This window comes from Schistocerca serialis, chromosome 9 (genome assembly GCF_023864345.2).
Source record: "Schistocerca serialis cubense isolate TAMUIC-IGC-003099 chromosome 9, iqSchSeri2.2, whole genome shotgun sequence".
NCBI classification, from domain to species: Eukaryota; Metazoa; Arthropoda; class Insecta; order Orthoptera; family Acrididae; genus Schistocerca; species Schistocerca serialis.
In genome coordinates, this window is record NC_064646.1 from 34906868 (window position 1) to 34928638 (window position 21771).

The 21771-nt window shown below is 39.6% G+C and overlaps 1 protein-coding gene across 1 annotated transcript in view; it reads right to left on the reverse strand.

Annotated features, from left to right (window-relative positions):
- The window catches only part of LOC126418787 (midasin-like), a 192985-nt gene extending 173896 nt beyond the window's left edge, over nt 1–19089 (reverse strand). Inside the window, exons 1-6 of the mRNA XM_050085718.1 lie at nt 19012–19089; nt 15210–15324; nt 11192–11482; nt 9180–9389; nt 3194–3324; nt 1105–1264 (exon numbers count right to left, since the gene is read on the reverse strand). Of these exons, the coding sequence (XP_049941675.1) occupies nt 1105–1264; nt 3194–3324; nt 9180–9389; nt 11192–11482; nt 15210–15324; nt 19012–19073 (969 nt within the window). The 5' untranslated portion in view covers nt 19074–19089. The remainder of the gene's footprint in view (nt 1–1104; nt 1265–3193; nt 3325–9179; nt 9390–11191; nt 11483–15209; nt 15325–19011) is intronic.
- Nucleotides 19090–21771: the final 2682 nt, after the last annotated feature.

Here is a 21771-nt window from a genome sequence, read left to right on the forward strand (position 1 = left end):
TATGCCAACTGTTTATGGACCACCTGCAGGAGACCTTCCTAGCCTCCCAAAACGCCAAACCCCTAGCCTGGTTCAAGTTCGCTGATGATATCTTCATGATCTGAACTCAGGACCATGACATGTTGTCTTCATTCCTATACAACCTCAACACCTTCTCTCTCAGCCGCTTCACCTGGTACTCCCTAACCCAGTGTGCCACCTTCCAGGATGTTGGCCACCTCCTCCCTGATGGCTCCACCCACACCTCTGTCCATATTAAACTCACCAACCGCCAACAGCACCTGCACTTCAACAACTGTAATCCATTCCACACCAAAAAATCACTCCCATACAGCCTGACCACCCAGTGATGCTGTATCTGCAGCACAAGAACGCATTCGCCAAGCATGCTGACAGTCTCATGAAGGCTTTCAGAGAGAGGCACTATTCCCCTGACCTAGTCTGCAAACAGATCTCCTATGCCACTTCTTCTCACAACCCCAATCATCTCACCACCTCTAAGTACCAGCCACAAAGGAATGCCCCCTTCCTCATCCAACACCACCTTGGACTGGAACATCCTTCGCCAGGGCTTTGGTTACCTGTCACTGTGCCCTGATACGTGGGATATCCTAACCAAGATACTGCTCACCCTTCCTAAAGTGGTATTCTGTCACCCAACCAACCTCCACATCATTCTAGTCCATCTCTATGCCACGCATAATCCCAACCCCATGCCACAGAGATCATATCCCTTCCAATGCTGTGTTTATTAGCAGTCTAGTCCCTGCACCCACTTCCAGACTGCATTCTTCTCCTGCCCCCACCCATACAATGCTATTCCTTCCCTTGCCAGTTCCCTCCAGAGTGCTGCTTCTGTTCTACACGACAGTCGCATTTTGGTCTGAGCTGCCAGATATGGTGGTCATGTGTGTGTGCGAGATGTGTGCTTGCTTGTGTGAATGAATGTGTGCGTGTTTCTTTTTCTGACGATGGCTGTGGCAGAAAGCTGATGACTAATTGCCATTTAGTCGTGCCTGTCTGCAACTTAATGTGTCACATTTATGGTAAGTAGTAATCTACCTTTCCCTTATGTACTTACATTATATCCAATTCTTAACATACCTGAGTAAGAGCAAACAGAATAGGAGTCACAAGATCTGGGTAGTGGTCTCCATACATATTCTGAAGCCTGGCAGTAAATGCTTGCTGCGATTCTCGCATACCAAATGCCGTGTCAATCACATCAACTGCCTCTCTTCTTATACTCAAAATGTCATACATTCTGGAATGGAAATGTAACCACTTTATCAAGGTATTCACCCATATACTCCCATTGCACAGTTGCTTCTGTTTGTTATGACACAGAAATTTATATCTTACCATATCCCACATATTAGTGTACACAATGATAACAATACTAGTAACTTTAACCAAGATCATCCTGCAGACATTTATTTAAGGACCTAGGGATATTCACAGTAGCTTCTCAGTATATATACTCTCTTATGAAATTTGTTATGAACAACCAAACCCAATTCAAAAGTAATAGCAGTGTGCATAACTACAATACTAGGAGAAAGGATGATCTTCACTATTCAAGATTAAATCTAACTTCGGCACAGAAAGGGGTGAATTATACTGCCACTAAAGTCTTTGGTCACTTACCAAATAGTATCAAAAGTCTGACAGATAACCAACAAGTATTTAAGAAGAAATTAAAATAATTTCTGAATGACAACTCCTTCTACTCCATTGAGGAATTTTTAGATATAAATTAAGGAAAAAAAAATTATAAAAAAAAACAAAAATAAAAAAGTTGTTATATTAACTTAATTATGTTGTTAAATTAACTTAATTATGTCATGTATTGGAAAATTTGACTTGTTCTACACCATTACGAAATATCGTATTCATGATCCATGGAACTAGTATTAATCTAATCTAATCTAGTTATAATGAGCACAGAAGTGATGTAATGTTGGCCTTAATTTCCATATTCTGTACCTTCTTTATAGTAGTCAAGATTTAGTGATGAGGTATGACAAATGATGATGCTTTGGTCTCAAAACTAGTTATGACAGGATAAATAAAAATTGTCAACTGGGGACATAGATGATTTATTTTCTGAAATATTATCATCAGTTGCAAACCCACAACAAATTTCCTTGCAAGAATAAAGATCATGAAGAACATGCCGTAACACATGTTATTGAGCCTTCATTTTCATATTTTGTGACCTCTTTACAACTCTTCAGACTGTATGATTATTATTATTATTATTTTATTATTATTACAATAATTTTTTTACTTTTTATCTCAGGGGTGCAAGTCCAGCAATGTGTGCAGGAAAGAGATAGTGGCAGATGAAATCAGTAAATTACTATAGAATTAAAGGAAGTGATCATGTCAAACAACTATTGGTAGAACACAGCAATGTCAGCCATCAATGACATATGAAGATACCAGGTGACATGATTTACATCCTTAATATCACATAACTTTCCTGTGAGACTCTTGTTGCTATTAAGGGTGATTGTATCCATCTCTATACCTGACTCAGAATAAAAAATGTGACTTGGTAACTAGTTGTTTCAGTACAGCTACCCTTAGAACAACCACTCACAGAATAATATTGATCAATCAGAGAATCAGCTTGGTCTGTTCACCATTGTCACATCACATTGCTACCTTATAAGCCAGTTGCAAAAAGTTTCAAACAATGCTACCAGTCAGTAAAATAACAAGTGTGATTTGTTTGTATTGTTTACATCATTTCTGTGAGCAATTTATGTGACAGAACATCTAACACAGGCTGTTAACAGACAGCATATGAATGTATCCATAACTGAAATGCTCAGTTATTGCTACCACAGCCACATTGCATCCACAAGCAAATGTGGACAGACAATATCGGTCCCTCCAATGCTCATCTGTCAATCACTTTGTTATTTTGATTGAGGCATAGAACTTATTTTCACCCTTCTTGCTCTATTCGCGCATTGAATCTGCAGCTTAATGTATCTTTTAACAGTGTATGTTTCTTTTCTCATAAAATTTAAAATCTCACTAGCTCCTTCTTGTAAGGTTGGTTTTTTTTACACAGATATCCAAAAACTCACTAATTTTATGAATATTTTGCTTCAGCCTCTTCCTTGTACCACTAAACCAACTGCATGCCTACATTAAAACTAAGTTTACGAATACTGATTACCTGTTTTCTGGGATTCCCTGTGTCATACCATTCTGGGCCTCTTTTTGCAGTAATTTGTGTGTGACTGCTGAGAGTTGCTTACTAAGTTCTCCCATTTTTCCATGAAGGTTCAACTTGTAGTTTTCGATTTCCTGTGCACAAAATATCAAATAAGTAAATAAAACTCCATTTGTTATTGGACAATTTCTAGCAAGTACTTTGGGATTAGGGATCAGCACGAGTTGGTCTCATAACTCAAAGCTCTCATTCAGAAACTAGAATATACTCTTAATGATAGCAACATTTCATTCAGTACAAAATGTTAGACCCAGGGTTTGTTTTAGAGTTGTTAGTTCACATGCATGGACTTATGAGACCTCACTTTCACAGTACTCCTTCACCCCACCCCTTTACAAAAAGGACAAAATCTGACAGTGTCTCTTCAAAAACTTTCTTGCTACTGTAACTTATTATTAAAAATTTACTTAACCATGAAAAATTAAGAGAGAGTTAGTCCACAATCTGTAAATTATTTATAACAACAAAATGGAGTTTCTTTTGAAAGATATAACCTAAAAGTACTCGGAAATGATGGTATTTCACACCAGGGACTATGTTAGACATAAGACATAAATTCTCTTTGCAACATAACCTACACAAATGTAAATAATAGACGAGCAGGAGAGAAAAATAAATGAATAAAAAGAGATGTGAGGAAAGGGTTGTACAGCCTCCAGCAGGTCTTTTGACAGTTGTTAGGCACAATCTGGAGAACTTTACTGGTAAGGTTAGAACTTGCACAATTTGTAAATTTAATAAAGGCAAGCACTCACTTGATAGCCGAGGCAATCCACCAGAAAGGTGTGCGCGCGCACGCACACACGCACGCACGCGCACGCACACACGCGCGCACACACACACACACACACACACACACACACACACACACACACACAATATTGTCATCGTGCTGCAGCCTAACATATCCAGAAACTTAGTAACAAGTCATGGACATCCACAAAAACGTATCCAAGAAGGGGCACGATTTAAAAATTGGTAATTTTTATATCGCTGACTCAGTGAGTTGGAAAACTAAATCTGAATGAAAACTAAATCTGTATGGAAGTACACAGCACTTATCGTATGTCAAATGATTGACAGTTTCAAATCAATGTTTTTTGAAGAGAGATTACCTTAGTACCAAAAAGGCAAGCATACTTCACTAGTACATACAAAGAACTTCTTGTATGATCAGTATGAATATTGATTCCTCCTCTTTGATTTAACAACCTGACTTCCACCCCTTTGATTAGATCCAGCAATCTAATGAATCAGGAAACAAAGCTAGAAAATAGTCACAAAAGATATTTTTGCTCGTATGTCATTACTTAAAATTTAACCCTGAAAATTACAAATCTGGGCTAGGGGAAAAAAGAAAACTTGTTTGTTATTAAAAAAATTAAACACCAAAAATGTCACTTTCAAAGTAGAGAAACAGGACATACACTTTCAAAGTGCTTCTCCACCGAGACGAATGGTGAAGTACTGATGATGTGCAGCAGGAGCAGGAGCTTTGCTTGTCGGAGCTGGGGATGGATGTTGGGCAGGGACATTACAAAGTCATGCTTATTTTGTGATGGGAAAAGGTGCCACAGTACACCAGCAAGAGGTCTGGAATGTACCCTCCCTGTAGCTCAATAAAGGCTGTACGAGGAAGGGACTGGGAACAGACTGGGAACTTTTTTTCGCAGTGTTATGTAGGACTCCTTCACATTCATCTCAACTGCAGGGCTTTGCCAAAACCACCAACTGCACCAAGGAAAGGGTAAAAGTTCCTGTGAACAGCCTGACCACCAAACAAACCCAAGTAATACTGTGACTGGTGTGTGGTAAAGCCACAATATTTCCTGTGGCACTTGGCAATGCTAAATCTCCAGTTTAGTACAACATAATCATACAGAAATGTAAGAGAATTCTGTAATGAATTAATAGCTTGTAGCTTGGCTCCTCCAACAGATGTCTACACTGATCAGCCAGAACATTATGACCACCTATCTAATAGCCAGTATGTCCACCTTTGCCACAGGTAACAGTGGCAAAGCATCATGGCATGGAAGGAATGAGTTCTCGGTATGTCACCAAGGAATTTGGCACCACATCTGCACAAACAAGTCACCTAACTCTCGTAAATTCCGGGGAGGAGAGACGATGAGCTCTGATGTCATGTTCAGTCCCATCCCAGATGTGTCCAATTGGGTTCAGATCTGGCGAGCTGCTAGGCCAGCACATCAGCCCCCGAACCACCCCATCACACTCCTGGCCTTGTGACATGGTGCATTATCTTGCTGAAAAGTGCCACTGTCATAGGCAAACATGATTGTCATGAAACAGTGTAAATGGCCTGTAAAGAGCATACGATAGATACTCCTTGGTCATCATGGTGCCTTGCATAATCTCCACTGGACCCATGGACGCCCATGTGAATGTTTCTGAGGGCATAATAGAGCCACTGCAAGCTTGTCTCTGTCCCCCTTTTAAATCTCAAAATATTTGGAAGCAAGGCCTACATTCACATTCTGGGAACTAACCAATGACAATGGGGCAACAAAAATATTGAGTATGTCTTGGTAGCATTCTGTGAAGAATTAAAAGCTTACAGGCTTTTTGAAACAAATTGCTGAAGAATCAATAAAATGGCACACACTTTTTTATGAAGGTGCTTCTATACTGTATAAAGAAGAAATCGAGTCACAGGATCCAAACCGATTGTTCATTCTATTCACAGAACAGAAACGGAATGCAAGAACAACAACTGAGCTAGAAAAAAAGGTGAACCTGAGACTATAACATCAATCACTGCACACTGGCAGCAATTATGAATTAAGTCCAGATAATGCAAATGATGACAATGAGCAATTGCTGCACATAGAGTCAATATGAACAGTCATCAAATAGTGGAGATGCTGAGTCGCTATATTCTATCTTGGGTTTTCCATTGTTTGAAGAGTCATCAAGCATTTTATAGTTAAAGAAGCTACATGACGTGATTACTTATTGGGCTAAACAGTCAACTAAAGCCAATCCCGTCTCACTGGAAGACAATGCTGAAACCTGGCTGAAGGCAATGGAAGAAGAGTTACAATCTTGTAAAGAGAACCACACATGGTGTCTGTCAGTTTACATTCAGACAAGAAGCCAACAAATGCAAAATGGGTAGTCAAAACTAAGACAGATCTGAAAGGCCACATTGTACCCTACAAAGCATAACTCGCCAGAAAAAGTCATGCTCAGAAGCAAGGCTTGGACTAGGATGAAACATATGCACCAGTTATCAGGTATAATCATTAAGGTCCTTATTCGCTGTGGCTGATGAACGTGAACTTGACATTGATCATGTACAGGGCTATTACAAATGATTGAAGCGATTTCATAAATTCACTGTAGCTCCATTCATTGACATACGGTCACGACACACTACAGATACGTAGAAAAACTCATAAAGTTTTGTTCAGCTGAAGCCGCACTTCAGGTTTCTGCCACCAGAGCGCTCGAGAGTGCAGTGAGACAAAATGGCGACAGGAGCCGAGAAAGCGTTATGTCGTGCTTGAAATGCACTCACATCAGTCAATCATAACAGCGTAATGACACTTCAGGACGGAGTTCAACACAGATCCACCAACTGCTAACTCCATTCGGCGATGGTATGCACAGTTTAAAGCTTCTGGATGCCTCTGTAAGGGGAAATCAATGGGTCGGCCTGCAGTGAGCAAAGAAATGGTTGAACGTGTGCGAGCAAGTTTCACGCGTAGCCCGCGGAAGTCGACGAATAAAGCAAGCAGGGAGCTAAACGTACCACAGCCGACGGTTTGGAAAATCTTACGGAAAAGGCTAAAGCAGAAGCCTTACCGTTTACAATTGCAACACTTCCATCATGATGTTCGGCATTTCTTAAACAGGAGATTGGAAAACCGATGGATCGGTCGTGGTGGAGATCATGATCAGCAACTCATGTCATGGTCTCCACGCTCTCCCGACATAACCCCATGCGATTTCTTTCTGTGGGGTTATGTGAAAGATTCAGTGTTTAAACCTCCTCTACCAAGAAACGTGCCAGAACTGCGAGCTCGCATCAACGATGCTTTCGAACTCATTGATGGGGACATGCTGCGCCGAGTGTGGGAGGAACTTGATTATCGGCATGATGTCTGCCGAATCACTAAAGGGGCACATATCGAACATTTGTGAATGCCTAAAAAAATTTTTTGAGTTTTTGTATGTGTGTGCAAAGCATTGTGAAAATATCTCAAATAATAAAGTTATTGTACAGCTGTGAAATCGCTTCAATCATTTGTAATAACCCTGTAGATGCTGATACAGCTTTCTTGACTTACCTGGAGAGACTTATGTGAATACTACAGAAGTAGATCCAGTTTTGAGGAGAGTGAATGACACTTGGGCAGGGGAGAGAGGGGGGGGGGGGGGGCACCAACAACAACAAACAAACAAACAAACTTGAAATTAGACGGTACACAGTTGAATGTAAACTTCAAAAACATGACAATGACTATTGCAAAAATCAAGGCTCTGACATTTAAATGGTTGCTCTTTGTGTGGACAACATTTCAGTAGCAAACAAGGAGAAAATGATCTCCTCAAAAACAATCTACCAGAAATCTTCCAGCTCAGTGAAGCTACTAACTGTTTACATACCCTAATTATTAGGAAGCACAGAAAACATTGTCTGTGGATGGAGCATGCACTATGTACAGCAAATTCTCAACAGATTCGATAAAAAAAAATGTAACCTGATCTACGCCAGTGGACGATAACCTGGTGCTCACTCTCGATATGAGTCCAAAAACAGAATACAAGCAAGAAGTTATGAAGAACATACCCTATCATGAAGCAATAGTCTTGGTTCATTTAGCAACAAGGTCTGACCTCATTTACTCGATATGAACTGTCAGCTACTTTTGTAATAATCCATGGATACGCTGGTGGCAGTCAGAAGGATCTATGGATACCCAAAAGTACCAAGAGTATGAAGCTACTGCTTTCTAAAGCAGAGAACTGCCACATAATAGGTTACTGTGATGCAGATTGGGCAGGAGATTCTAAGGATATAAAGTTAACAACTGAATATCTTTTAAATATCAAGAAGCAGTGATGTCCTGGCATAGAAAGAAATAATTAACAGTAGCTGAATCCACAACTGATGCACAACATATGGCCCTGGCCTCAGCACGTCAGAAGGCTCTGCGGCTTCAAAGGCTAAGACACAGTGAACTACCTCCAAACCCAATAAGAAATACCCAACCAAACTAGCGTGTGACAAGAATGAGCAACTGACCAGTCGAAGGCTAGTGGCTTTCAGAGCCAAACCAAACATATAGTTACAAGATACCACTTTATAAGAGGTGAAACGGAGTCAGCCCAATCATTGTGGGAAATACCGCTGAAAAAGCCTCATCACCATCTACTGCTACAAGATTTTGCAATTAAAATGTAGTTTCTTTTTGTTTTGTAATTTTTGCAGCCACAATTCTACTGCGGGTGTGAGAATTTAGAATCAGTGCCCCATCTATTAACAAGTCTTTTGCATTGGTACAATGTTACTCCTGGTGTGTCGAGTTCCTTACTTCACATTCATTGTTAGATTTATATATATATATATATATATATATATGTATATCTCTCTCTCTCTCTCTCTCTCTCTCTCTCTGTGTGTGTGTGTGTGTGTGTGTGTGTGTGTGTGCGCACCAATCATATGTTGCCTGTAAAACTCTGTGAACAGTCTACCTAAGAACAATGGCACTGCAGAGCATTACTCTCTTCACCAGACATACACTTCACTTTCTTGCATTATACTTGTATTGTTTTGCGAACTATAGGGGGTATGCAGAATTCCTTACACGTTACCCATTTATGTTTGATAGGAGTATCAATACAACATCTCCATACTTTTTAAAAAAAAAGTCTCAACTAATGCAGTACATTTTAGTCATACCTTCCTGAGAAGTGTGAAAGGCTTAGCATTCTGTGGCCTGGTGGATATTTGTTGTTCAAGTTTCGTGCATTTTTCGTTCAACATTGCCTTAAGAAGCCTTAAGGTACGAATGAAGGGTGGCACCTCAGCATCTGGAATAACTTCCCAGTTTCGGCTCTGTAGTCTTGCTGTTATCTCAAACGCTTTGAGAAGACGTTCGACAAACTCCAACTGCAGACAAAGATTTTACAATGTTCAAATAAGAGTAAAAACATTTCTCTTTCATAAGAATATTACAAATGGACAATGTGGATGACAACTTTTGTGCAATCAAAATCAGAAACAATAAAAATGCATCACTCAGTTTCTGGACAATCAGAGCCCTTATAAATTCACATAAACAATGTTTGTTTTCACATGTGAACTAATAGGTTTTATCTTCATCTCCCTAGATATCATACAGTAGTATTTACTAACACAGAACTAAGATGACACTTTTAAATGTGTGCTCAATGAAATACAAGCGGTGTCCTGACTAAAATATTCTTGATCTGCAAAAGACGATGGTGAAAACCATTGCTCAACTACCTAATGGGACGGAAAAAAAAAGGTTACATAACATAGTGACCAAGTTGTCAACAATTTTGGAGGTAAAGCTCTTCTTGTATTTCATATCTTTGCAAGAACACAAGGAGCACAGAAAACAAAAGTCACAAAGGGAGGTAGAACTAAATTTCCGGCTGGTCTCTAGAGTGATTGCTATAAATGCTGACAGCTGTAAATGGTCACTACAATCCTTAAAGCCAACGTAAATATACCAGTAGAATATGAAGACACATCCTAGGAAAGCAGGAAACTGTCTAGTGTGATACGTGGCCTGACACACTGTCTGATTTGTTCCATTGATTCTGGGTGTGGTTGCAAAGAGGTTCATGACATGAAGAAAGGCGAAAAGACAGCACAACAAAATAGTCTTCCCAGTTACTGAGAAATATTTTCCATTCAATATCATGTCAAACGTTTAAAAGTCCATGATACAAATTTGTGAAAATAGACACAGATCAGTCCATATTACTAGAATTATTTTTGAAGAAGAAACTAAAAAAAAAAAAAAAAACAAAAGAAAAATATTTGCAGTTATAGGTTTCATACACACAATAAATTAACTGTTATGAATTGTAAGTATTCTTCCTGTATTTAACTCCTCTAACATTAGGCAAATATTATTTACTGAATATTGGAGCATTTCCCCCCATTAAGTTACTAATAAACTGTACATAACAGCACTATTATGACACGAGTGAAGGTAAAATGGCTGCATATTTAATTTGAAGGAAGTTGTGCCTGAAACAATGTTAAGAGACTCTCCAACATTCTGACAACCTAATCATTTTTGTTCACAGTGTCTGAGCCCAGGTGGCAAGTACACACAATATCATCAATCACAGCACTTGACAAAGATGATCAGGTCACTTTCCAAGGTATTACACATGAAACTAGAGTTGTCATCCTGACTCAATGCATAAAAGTATACCGTGTATCAATCTCACACACACACACACACAAACACACACACACACACACACACACAAAAAAAAAAAGTACATAAAAAATTACAACTCAGGAACTAAGTCCTCAGCACACCTGCTCTCCTCTGTCCTAATGCTCAGCTCCAGACCAGGCTGTTCCAATGCCGACCCATCGGGCACGGGCATCCACCAACACTCTCCAGCTCGCCTGCGGGCAAATGCAGTTGGTGTAGGCAAGCCACCAGAAAGTTTGACTGCACACTTTCTGCACATGCACAACCCGCTTGGCCACCACCAGCCATCCGAGCTCAGCAAACTGACTACGGCTGCGTGTGCTGCAGCCCAGCTGCAAGACTGCTTGCACGTCAGCTGTTTGCCCATCCCCGCCCGCCTACTCTCACCGTGCCAATGATGGCAACTTTCCTCCTTCCAATTTTTTAATTTTAAATGAACAGACACAAAAATTGAGTTAAATGTATTCAAAAATACTACCACACATAATACCTCTTCCTTGGCATAGGACAACTTCATCGTCCTCTTCCTAACAGGATCGACAAGACCGAGATGAGTAAATATTGACATCTGAAATTGGCCCATTGCAAACCAAAGTTGGCTTGCCATTGCAGTGATTCTGATCTGCACAGTAGATTTTCCGCGACTGAGTTCCTGCTGCAATTGTTCGTGAAACTGCACTATGTCTTCAAAAGACTCACAAAGAGAAAGACATCCATTCAGGTTGTTTGTATAATTTCTATGAGGCTCGGCAATCCTCAGAAACTTTCTTGCGGTATCAATCTGGAATGAAAAAAAAAATAAATATTATCAAGTCTGACTTACTTTCTTCCATGTTTTACAGTTAGACTTAAACTTAATATTGATCAATTTATAGTCACCTGGACGCTAGTTTTTTTTTTTCTCTTCTTTTCTTTTTATATATTTCCCATAAATTTTGTACACAAAATTACTGCAAAATTTATTTGATAAATAAAGAAATACCGAAGCACAACTATTAAAGCAAGCAAAAATATGTTGGGTTTTCTAGCCACTAAAGATCTGGTTTTGCAATGGCCATGAAATATCTCACCACAGACATAAAATCAAATCAAATATTACTGCATTTCAGAAGTGCTGTAACTAGATATTTTGAATTAATCATAAAGGGCAACAGTATCACACAAATGTAATTAGACAGATGACAGTTTTTCAGATCTCTGCAAATCCAACTTCTTAGGAAATTCTTTTGCTACTAAATTCATTACAGGAATTTATTAAGATATTCATTGAGTAGTAGCAACTGATCTGATTTATAGAATGATTAATGTTTGTTCAATCAGGTACAGGATTTGACTTTTATCAGGAACCTGTATCTACCAATACGATGGTTGCCCTTGGCTGACAACAAGTATGTTAATAGTAATTTAGGCTAGTCATTAACTTGCTGCTGTTTCTCATGGCGGTAGCGATTGCTACCTCTGGCCACTCCAGACAGAAACACAGAGATTATGTCCGGACCAGCTGGTGATAGAGGTCACGTGCTTGGGTCACTGTGTGTGTGTGTGTGTGTGTGTGTGTTTTTTGAAGAAGGCTTTGGTCGAAAGCTTAAATGTGTAATGGTCTTTCTGCTGTACCTGTCTGTAACTCAATGTGTCAACTTTCTGGTGAGTAGCAATCTATCCTTTTCATAATACTTCTGATCAGTGTTACTGAAGCATACATGTAACAATAAAAAGTACAAGCAAGTGCACTTAGCCTTAATTACTGTGAATAATTTATGGTATATATTCATCCTTGAATAGAACAAAATATATTTGAAATTAAGATAATTATGTTAGTAATTAAGTCTGGCTGTAACTAATGAATTATTTATATCTAAAAACAAAGATTATGTGACTTACCAAACGAAAGTGCTAGCAGGTCGATACACACACAAACAAACACAAACATACACACAAAATTCAAGCTTTTGCAAGCAACAGTTGCTTTGTCAGGAAAGAGGGAAGGAGAGGGAAAGACGAAAGGATGTGGGTTTTAAGGGAGAGGGTAAGGAGTCATTCCAATCCCGGGAGCAGAAAGACTTACCTTAGGGGGAAAAAAGGACAGGTATACACTCGCATACACACACATATCCATCCGCACATACACAGACACAAGCAGACATTTGTAAAGGCAAAGAGTTTGGGCAGAGATATCAGTCGAGGCGGAAGTACAGAGGCAAAGATGTTGTTGAAAGACAGATGAGGTATGAGAGGCAGCAAATTGAAATTAGAAATTAGCGGAGATTGAGGCCTGGCGGATAACGAGAAGAGAGGATATACTGAAGGACAAGTTCCCATCTCCGAAGTTCTGACAGGTTGGTGTTAGTGGGAAGTATCCAGATAACCCGGACGGTGTAACACTGTGCCAAGATGTGCTGGCCGTGCACCAAGGCATGTTTAGCCACAGGGTGATCCTCATTACCAACAAACACTGTCTGCCTGTGTCCATTCATGCAAATGGACAGTTTGTTACTGGCCATTCCCACATAGAATGCGTCACAGTGTAGGAAGGTCAGTTGGTAAATCACGTGGGTGTTTTCACACGTGGCTCTGTCTTTGATTATGTACACCTTCCGGGTTACAGGACTGAAGTAGGTGGTGGTGGGAGGGTGCATGGGACAGGTTTTACACCGGGGGCGGTTACAAGGGTAGGAGCCAGAGGGTAGGGAAGGTGGTTTGGGGATTTCATAGGGATGAACTAAGAGATTACGAAGGTTAGGTGGAGGGCGGAAAGACACTCTTGGTGGAGTGGGGAGGATTTCGTGAAGGATGGAACTCATTTCAGGGCAGGATTTGAGGAAGTCGTATCCCTGCTGGAGAGCCACATTCAGAGTCTGATCCAGTCCCGGAAAGTATCCTGTCACAAGTGGGGCGCTTTTGGGGTTGTTCTGTGGGAGGTTCTGGGTTTGAGGAGATGAGGAAGTGACTCTGGTTATTTGCTTCTGTAGCAGGTCGGGAGAGTAGATGCGGGATGCGAAAGCTGTTTTCAGGTTGTTGGTGTAATGCTTCAGGGATTCCGGACTGGAGCAGATTCGTTTGCCATGAAGACCTAGGCTGTAGGGAAGGGACCGTTTGATGTGGAATGGGTGGCAGCTGTCATAATGGAGGTACTGTTGCTTGTTGGTGGGTTTGATGTGGATGGACGTGTGAAGCTGGCCATTGGACAGGTGGAGGTCAATGTCAAGGAAAGTGGCATGGGATTTGGAGTACAACCAAGTGAATCTGATGGAACCAAAGGAGTTGAGGTTGGAGAGGAAATTCTGGAGTTCTTCTTCACTGTGAGTCCAGATCATGAAAATGTCATCAATAAATCTGTACCAAACTTTGGGTTGGCAGGCCTGGGTAACCAAGAAGGCTTCCTCTAAGCGACCCATGAATAGGTTGGCGTACGAGGGGGCCATCCTGGTAGCCATGGCTGTTCCCTTTAATTGTTGGTATGTCTGGCCTTCGAAAGTGGAGAAGTGGGTCAGGATGAAGCTGGCTAAGGTAATGAGGAAAGAGGTTTTAGGTAGGGTGGCAGGTGATCGGCTTGAAAGGAAGTGCTCCATCGCAGCGAGGCCCTGGACGTGCGGAATATTTGTGTATAAGGAAGTGGCATCAATGGTTACAAGGATGGTTTCCGGGGGTAACAGAGTGGGTAAGGATTCCAGGCGTTCGAGAAAGTGGTTGGTGTCTTTGATGAAGGATGGGAGACTGCATGTAATGGGTTGAAGGTGTTGATCTACTTAGGCAGAGATACGTTCTGTGGGGGCTTGGTAACCAGCTACAATGGGACGGCCGGGATGATTGGGTTTGTGAATTTTAGGAAGAAAGTAGAAGGTAGGGGTGCGGTGTGTTGGTGGGGTCAGGAGGTTGATGGAGTCAGGTGAAAGGTTTTGTAGGGGGCCTAAGGTTCTGATGATTCCTTGAAGCTCCGCCTGGACATCAGGAATGGGATTACCTTGGCAAACTTTGTAAGTAGTGTTGTCTGAAAGCTGACGCAGTCCCTTAGCCACATACTCCCGACGATCAGGTACCACAGCTGTGGAACCCTTGTCCGCCGGAAGAATGACGATGGATCGGTCAGCCTTCAGATCATTTACTTTTATTTCACTTTACTTTTATTTTTCACTTTACTTTTATTTCACTTTACTTTTATTTCACTTTACTTTTATTTACTTTTATTTCACTGCAAATATTAAATCAGGAACTATTATTCTACATTGTACCATTGTACTGTGACTTAAAAGTTTATACATCCTGTATATACAGTGTATCTGTCAGCAAACCATCTGCATTTACTGTGCTCACTTACAAAATGAAATAGTTGCTGTAACTCTAAAAATGGCTTTGTGACGTCAAATGAAAGTAAATAAATATAAAACAATGCAAAATATTGCTCTACAAGATACAATAATTATTAAAAAAATAAGGAGGCAGAATTTTTTTATGGCATAAAGTATCAATTCTAAAAAATACTGTTCACTTCAATAATGGAGTATACGAACCTTTTCACTAATAGAAAGACTGCTGGTAAGCAGACTATTTGAGCTTGGCACTGAATGTATCAGGGCATCTAGGAACCAGCTGAATGTTCCTTTACAAGCTAAAGCGTCATAATACCTATAGTTGAAAACAAAATGTCAGTAAGCTAACAGAAAGCAAAAACCAAGAGGCATGTTAAGCATAAAAAAGAAATTTCTCAAAAGTATACAAGTTAAGTTAGCTTATAATACAAAAGAGTGGGTCATTAGCATCAAACTAAATATATGCAAAGATCTTGAGCTATGCCATGCTTATTCTCAGCTGACAAAATTATGGCCAGATTGACTGAAATCTTCTGCATCACTCTGTTTTTATTTCTTCGGCCCTCTCTCCCCTTCATATTGCAGTCAAGTTACAAATGCCCCATTAGCAATGAATTCATCAGAAATAAAGTGCCATAATCAATAAAACGAGGGTCAGAAGAAGGAATGTTGAAACTTAGTTTTTTAAGTATCAAAAGAAGTTTGCTACACCAACAGATAAAATTTGGAACTCATTGGCCGACAATATCTTAGCTATGATACTGCATTATGTTACTAGTTAGTAGATGGTAAAATGCAGCACTGCTAATAGGTACGAGACTAATATAATAGTCAAATTCGAATATGCCATGCCCAAACAAGTAATTGGCAGTAATTAAACACAAAGGAAAAGAATTTCCCGGAAATTATTTTGTCCTGTGTATTCTATCCCACCTATAATATTATATATTTCTCTTGTCCAAAGTTTCAAGGTGACATTTGACAACTTTCCTTATTCTTTTTGTTTTCATTTCAATATTTTGTCCATATTGTTGTCAGCTTACTGATATTTACAAGTCTAATGGAAGCAGCAATTTCCTTGCCTCAAAAGTACAGCAATTTTTTTTTTTTTTAATTACCAATACCTGTGAGACAGCATGTCCATATCAACACTATTTAATAAGAAATAAAAAGTGAAGATAAAATTTGCAGTGTACAAGCATTAAACAAAAACGTTCATAATCGAAGATGGTTCTATACCAATAACTTAGCACTCATGCCAACTGCACAAACGTACACTTTACATATTTTAACATTACGCATATGTAGGCAAGCTAATCAGTTGCTTACAACTGGTATAAGGGGAGGTGAATTTGCTTGTGTAGCTGAAAGCTGGCTGGCCCCAGGGCAGAGAATGTGTCTCGTCTGGGCGGGACACAGCGGCCACCGCAGGTGAGCCAGGTGCAAGGACGAGCAGTGTCACCAGAAATGTGTAAATCCCAAAGCTGGGAATTTGGATGGCTGTTGTTCGTATGGCCTTTATGCAGGAGACAATGCTCCAAAAACTGCGGGGTGTCAAACAAGCTGAAAGATGGCTTCTTTTAGCTCTTTAGGAGTCTATAATAGTTTACAAAAGAATATTAAACCAAATATGAATACATCTGCGATCTCAGAAAATGAGGCACATCCAAGGATTCACCAATATTTCAATACCTTTAAAATTACAAATGTTAATATTCAAAACAAATAAACATTTTCACAAGGAATCTCTGAATTAACAACTTTGAAATGTCTCGTGCAATTTCTAGAAACTATATGTAGTATGATAGATATCATCCCAGAAAGCCATTCATGTGTATCTATTTTATTTGTTAATTTATGAAATATTTTATACCTTTTTCACTAGAAAAATGTTTATCAGAATGTCATATTCTCCACAACTACACTGCAAACGAATACAGTATGAATAAGTCACATATTGTTATACTTGTGTTTTTATGTAATGAGCAGGTTACTATTTGGCTAGTAACTTTACTTAAATGTTGATTGCAAGTGCTATTACAAAACTGTGCTATTTTACAAGTGGTCAATCACACGTGTTAGTGGGTGCTACACTAGAAAAGAGAAATAAAGATGATTCTGTCAAGAAGGCATAAATAATTGTTTAAACAATTTGTTGTCATGTAACGTGGGTGCAAATGCACATGAATACTAGCCTATTAGTTACGAACAACCCTTTTTTTGTAATTATTGTGAATGATCTCAATGTGACCAAATATTTATAACTATACTTTATTTAAATATTGATTTAACATATTAATTTTGTCTGGGAAGTGATCTTGTTGAGTCAAAACAAATCTTTAAAGCTTAGTTATGCTGTATTTTTTGTGGGAATTGTCTTCATCAGCTGATGGGAAAGCAGACAGTAGAGGTAAAGTGAAGACTGGGACTTTTTCAAGTGAAGAGCTCAAGGGAACGATTCTGGACAATTTTACATTAGTTCTGGAAGGAGGCAGGCTTCCATGTGGTAACAAGTGGTATTCGATCATGGAGGAGTTTTTTTTATTCTGATGGGACTTTATATTTCAAAAGGTCTAAATGTGCTCCAGAGTACAACTTTAATTCTTTCTGCCTGTATCACAGAACTGACGATAGACAGAGTATGAGTTACTATTCTTCATTATGAAAAGGAAAGTTGCCACTCACCATACAGCAGAAAGGTGAGTTGCAGACAGGCACAACAAAAAGACTATGTCAAAATAAAGCTTTCCACCAGTAAGCCTTCATCAAAAATAGACACACACACACACACACACACACACACTCTCTCTCTCTCTCTCTCTCTCTGCAGTCTCCGGCAACTGAACCCCACACTCAGTGGTGTGTGTGTGTGGGGGGGGGGTCTATTTTTGACAAAGGCCTCACTGGCCGAAAGCTTTATATGTGACAGTTTTTTTTTGTGCGACTCAGCACCTCCGCTATATGGTGAGTGGCAACTTTCCTTTTCATACTATTGTTACATTCTATCCTGGATTATCCATTACTATTATTTGTATCATGTGCCTCAATATGTGAATCATCATCTTGAACTCTGAACTATTTTGAACTGATGAATATTTCATGTACTGTGATTATGAAATGGACTTAGTTTTCACGTATCTTTTTTAACTATCTAGTTTGTGGATTTTGCTACCATTCTCATAATGTTCTCAATGTTACTTAACTGCAGTTTAGAAGAGAGTTTCGGTCTATATTATATTTAATTATTGCACAGGCATTTTCCATTTATTTGGGATATCCTTTCTTGAATAAACATTTCTCAATATAATTCTCCATCATCTACATCAATTACAGATGTTACAACAGAACCCTCTTTCGTTAAATTATTTATTTATCTCTTTTTTTATATTTCTGTGTATTTTATTAATTCACAATTCTAGCGAATGCATAGACTATTTAACTGCAGGACCACAACTACTGGTTATTATTTTCAGCCAATTAGCTGTGAGGCACGAAAGCAGATGTGCACAGCTCACCCTATAACTACATCAAGCTATTCTTTTAAACAGAGTCGTGTATACCTAAAGTATGCACAATCGCAGGTAAAAAAGCAACTGGTTTGCTTGATGGGATACTGTATAGAAGAGCAACTCAGCAGGACTAACCATTAGGCACCATCACAAGACATTTCCTGTTGCTTTTTTTCTGAGTGGCATAATTAATGGAATATGATCACTAAATATCACACCAATCATTAGTTTTTATAATTTTTGGGTTGGGAAAAAAGACCTGGTTATAAAACTTAATACAACTAACTGTATTCATTAAGATTTCACGTTTCACAAAGAAAATGATACCCAATTTAACTGAAACAACAGACAATTCACAACATATATTTAAGAGGCACGCAGCCTCAATGGGAAAAGATCAGCATTTATTATGAGAGATGTACTTCTGACACTAGTTTAGAATTTTAGAGCCTTATTAGGAAGTGAAGCGGAATGCACTGTAGTTGGATACTCACACAATATCAAGGTAACTGCTGTCAAGTGCAATGGCATTTTTCCATAAAAATGCACGCAACATCTCCAGTCTGATGCAGTGCTCCTTATAATCACTGAGTGAAACATTTTGCAGCATGTCTCCATTTGCACCAATGCCAAATGCCTTTTCCACCAGTCTCCAACTATGTAAGGCCAACAGAGAGTAATGTGGCAGACAAGAAGTTATCTGAGAAGAATGGAACACAATCAAACTTCAACAATTAATCATTTCAAAAGTGTCATTATTCAAATTAATACAAAATAAACTGAAATGGAAATTAGACAGTATAACTGTTCATTGCATGATATGCCACTTGGTGACCTGGACAACTTCACATAAAATGCTATGACTCTGAGGTTGCTTTTAACCTTTAACAAGAACAAAAAATACTATATAAAAACTGTTTAGATCCACAACAATACAGTGCAAATCTGGATTATGTGAATATCCTGATATACTTTAAAATATGTAAGAAACATCTATTTTGTTACCCCATTATCAGCAATTTAGTGAAAGTTTTCAAAGTAGAATAATCTTCACTTCAACATTACTTCTGATATTTAATGTTTGGGTTTGGCAAATGCCTGGAAAACATTACCTGCCATCATGTGTAGTGCCAACAGTGAAGTACGGGGGCACGGGGTGGAGGAGGGGGGTGGGGGCGGCCTTTTGCTCTGGGGGTACTTTTTGTTGTTATAATGTGGAAGGATATGAACACATTTTAATGTACAATAGAGGAACAGTTTGAACACGATCACCAACTGTATCAGGATGACAATACATCCTTTCATAAATCAATATTTGTGAGGCAATGGTTTGTGGACAGTAACATTCCTGAAATGGACCAGCCTGCCCAGAGTCTCACAAGCCAAACACCTGATGAGTTAGAATGCTGACTTTGCACTACATCCTAGTATCCAACGCCATTGTCTTCTCTGGGTTTGGTTCTTGAGGAAGAACAGGCTGCCACTCCTCCAAAGACATTCAGACACCTCACTGAAAGGTCTCCAGCAGAGTTCAAGCTGCCATAAAGATGAAGGGTGGGCACACCCCATAATAATGTCCACTAGTGGTTTCCTGGATGAAAAAAAAAAATGGAAATGAAGTCCCATGCTTCTTTACAGAGCGTAGGGGAACGATGCGGGAGACCCGCACCGCTTTACTAGGCAAGGTCCTAGTTGAGGTGGTTTGCCATTGCCTTCCTCCGACCGTAATGGGAATGAATGATGATGATGAAGATGACACAACAACACCCAGTCATCTCGAGGTAGGAAAAATTCCTGACCCCGCCGAGAATCGAACCCGGGACCCCGTGCTCGGGAAGCGAGAACGCTACCGCGAGACCACGAGCAGCGGACGGTTTCCTGGATACTTTTGATCAAATGATGTTTGCTGAGCACAGTCCATAATTTTGTGTCCAGAGGTGTAAGCATTATAAATATTGTTTTTATATGGCATACTCAACAATTTTGTTAATAATCTTCTACGGGAGTCACTCACCCGCCTTTGGACTGGAGTTGGAAGAGCCAGAAGTAACCTCCAGAAATAGCACTTCCTTGTGGATACAACCAACTGTGACAGAGGAGGATAACACACCACAGAACACCCACTGGTCTGTCAACTATGTCCCGTATGCTGCTCTTCTGCTCGAGACTCCGAGCGCAACTGATGTTGCAAGATTTTGAGCAATGGTAGTGTAGCTTAATAATTTTTTCTCTCTTTTTTTTCTTTAATGGTAATTATCGTGTGTTGCATTTGCTTCTGACTTGAATAAATAAATGTTCTCTGAAGAGTCACTTAACAGGTGCGTCCACAAGTGATGGGACACAAGCAAAAAATTAGAAGTGCCTGTGAGGTTCTTGCAGCAATCAGACTGCCCACGAATGTGAGTGGGTGGTCGACTGCCAACATCCCTCACGACTGAATGCCTTCACTAAAAACTGTGCAAGACATACCTCAACGCAACACAAAATTGTGAACGATCGTGAAAACTCCAGTTTTTAAGGTGCTCAGCAGCACAGTTATTAGTGGACGAGAGGTCAAAGGAGAGGATAGCAAAGTTCTTAGTCTCGCTAATGTGCCTTTCAATGACTTGGAGCCACTAGTATATAGTCAGTTGTTACCTTCGCTCCTTAAACAATTGAAATCTTTAAAACTGATAACATACAACCTTCGTTGAAAGCTCATTCACTCACTCTACACTCCACTGTGGCACGCAAGTTAGCTCTGTTGCACATAGAAACTAACACTGTGAGATGTCTACATTTTAAGAAGGTACGAATATAATAGAGGGAAACATTCCACGTGGGAAAAATATATCTAAAAACAAAGATGAAGTGACTTACCAAACAAAAGCGCTGGCACGTCGATAGACACACAAACAAACACAAATATACACACAAAATTCTAGCTTTCACAACCAACGGTTGCTTCGTCAGGAAAGAGGGAAGGAGAGGGAAAGACGAAAGGATGTGGGTTTTAAAGGAGAGGGTAAGGAGTCATTCCAATCCCGGGAGTGGAAAGACTTACCTTAGGGGGAAAAAAGGATGGGTATACACTCGCGCACACACACACACATATCCATCCACACATATACAGACACAAGCAGACATATTAAAAGGCAAAGAGTTTGGGCAGAGATGTCAGTCGAGGCGGAAGTCTCTTCCGCCTCGACTGACATCTCTGCCCAAACTCTTTGTTTTTAGATATATTTTAAGAAGGTACATTTGACAAAATTATA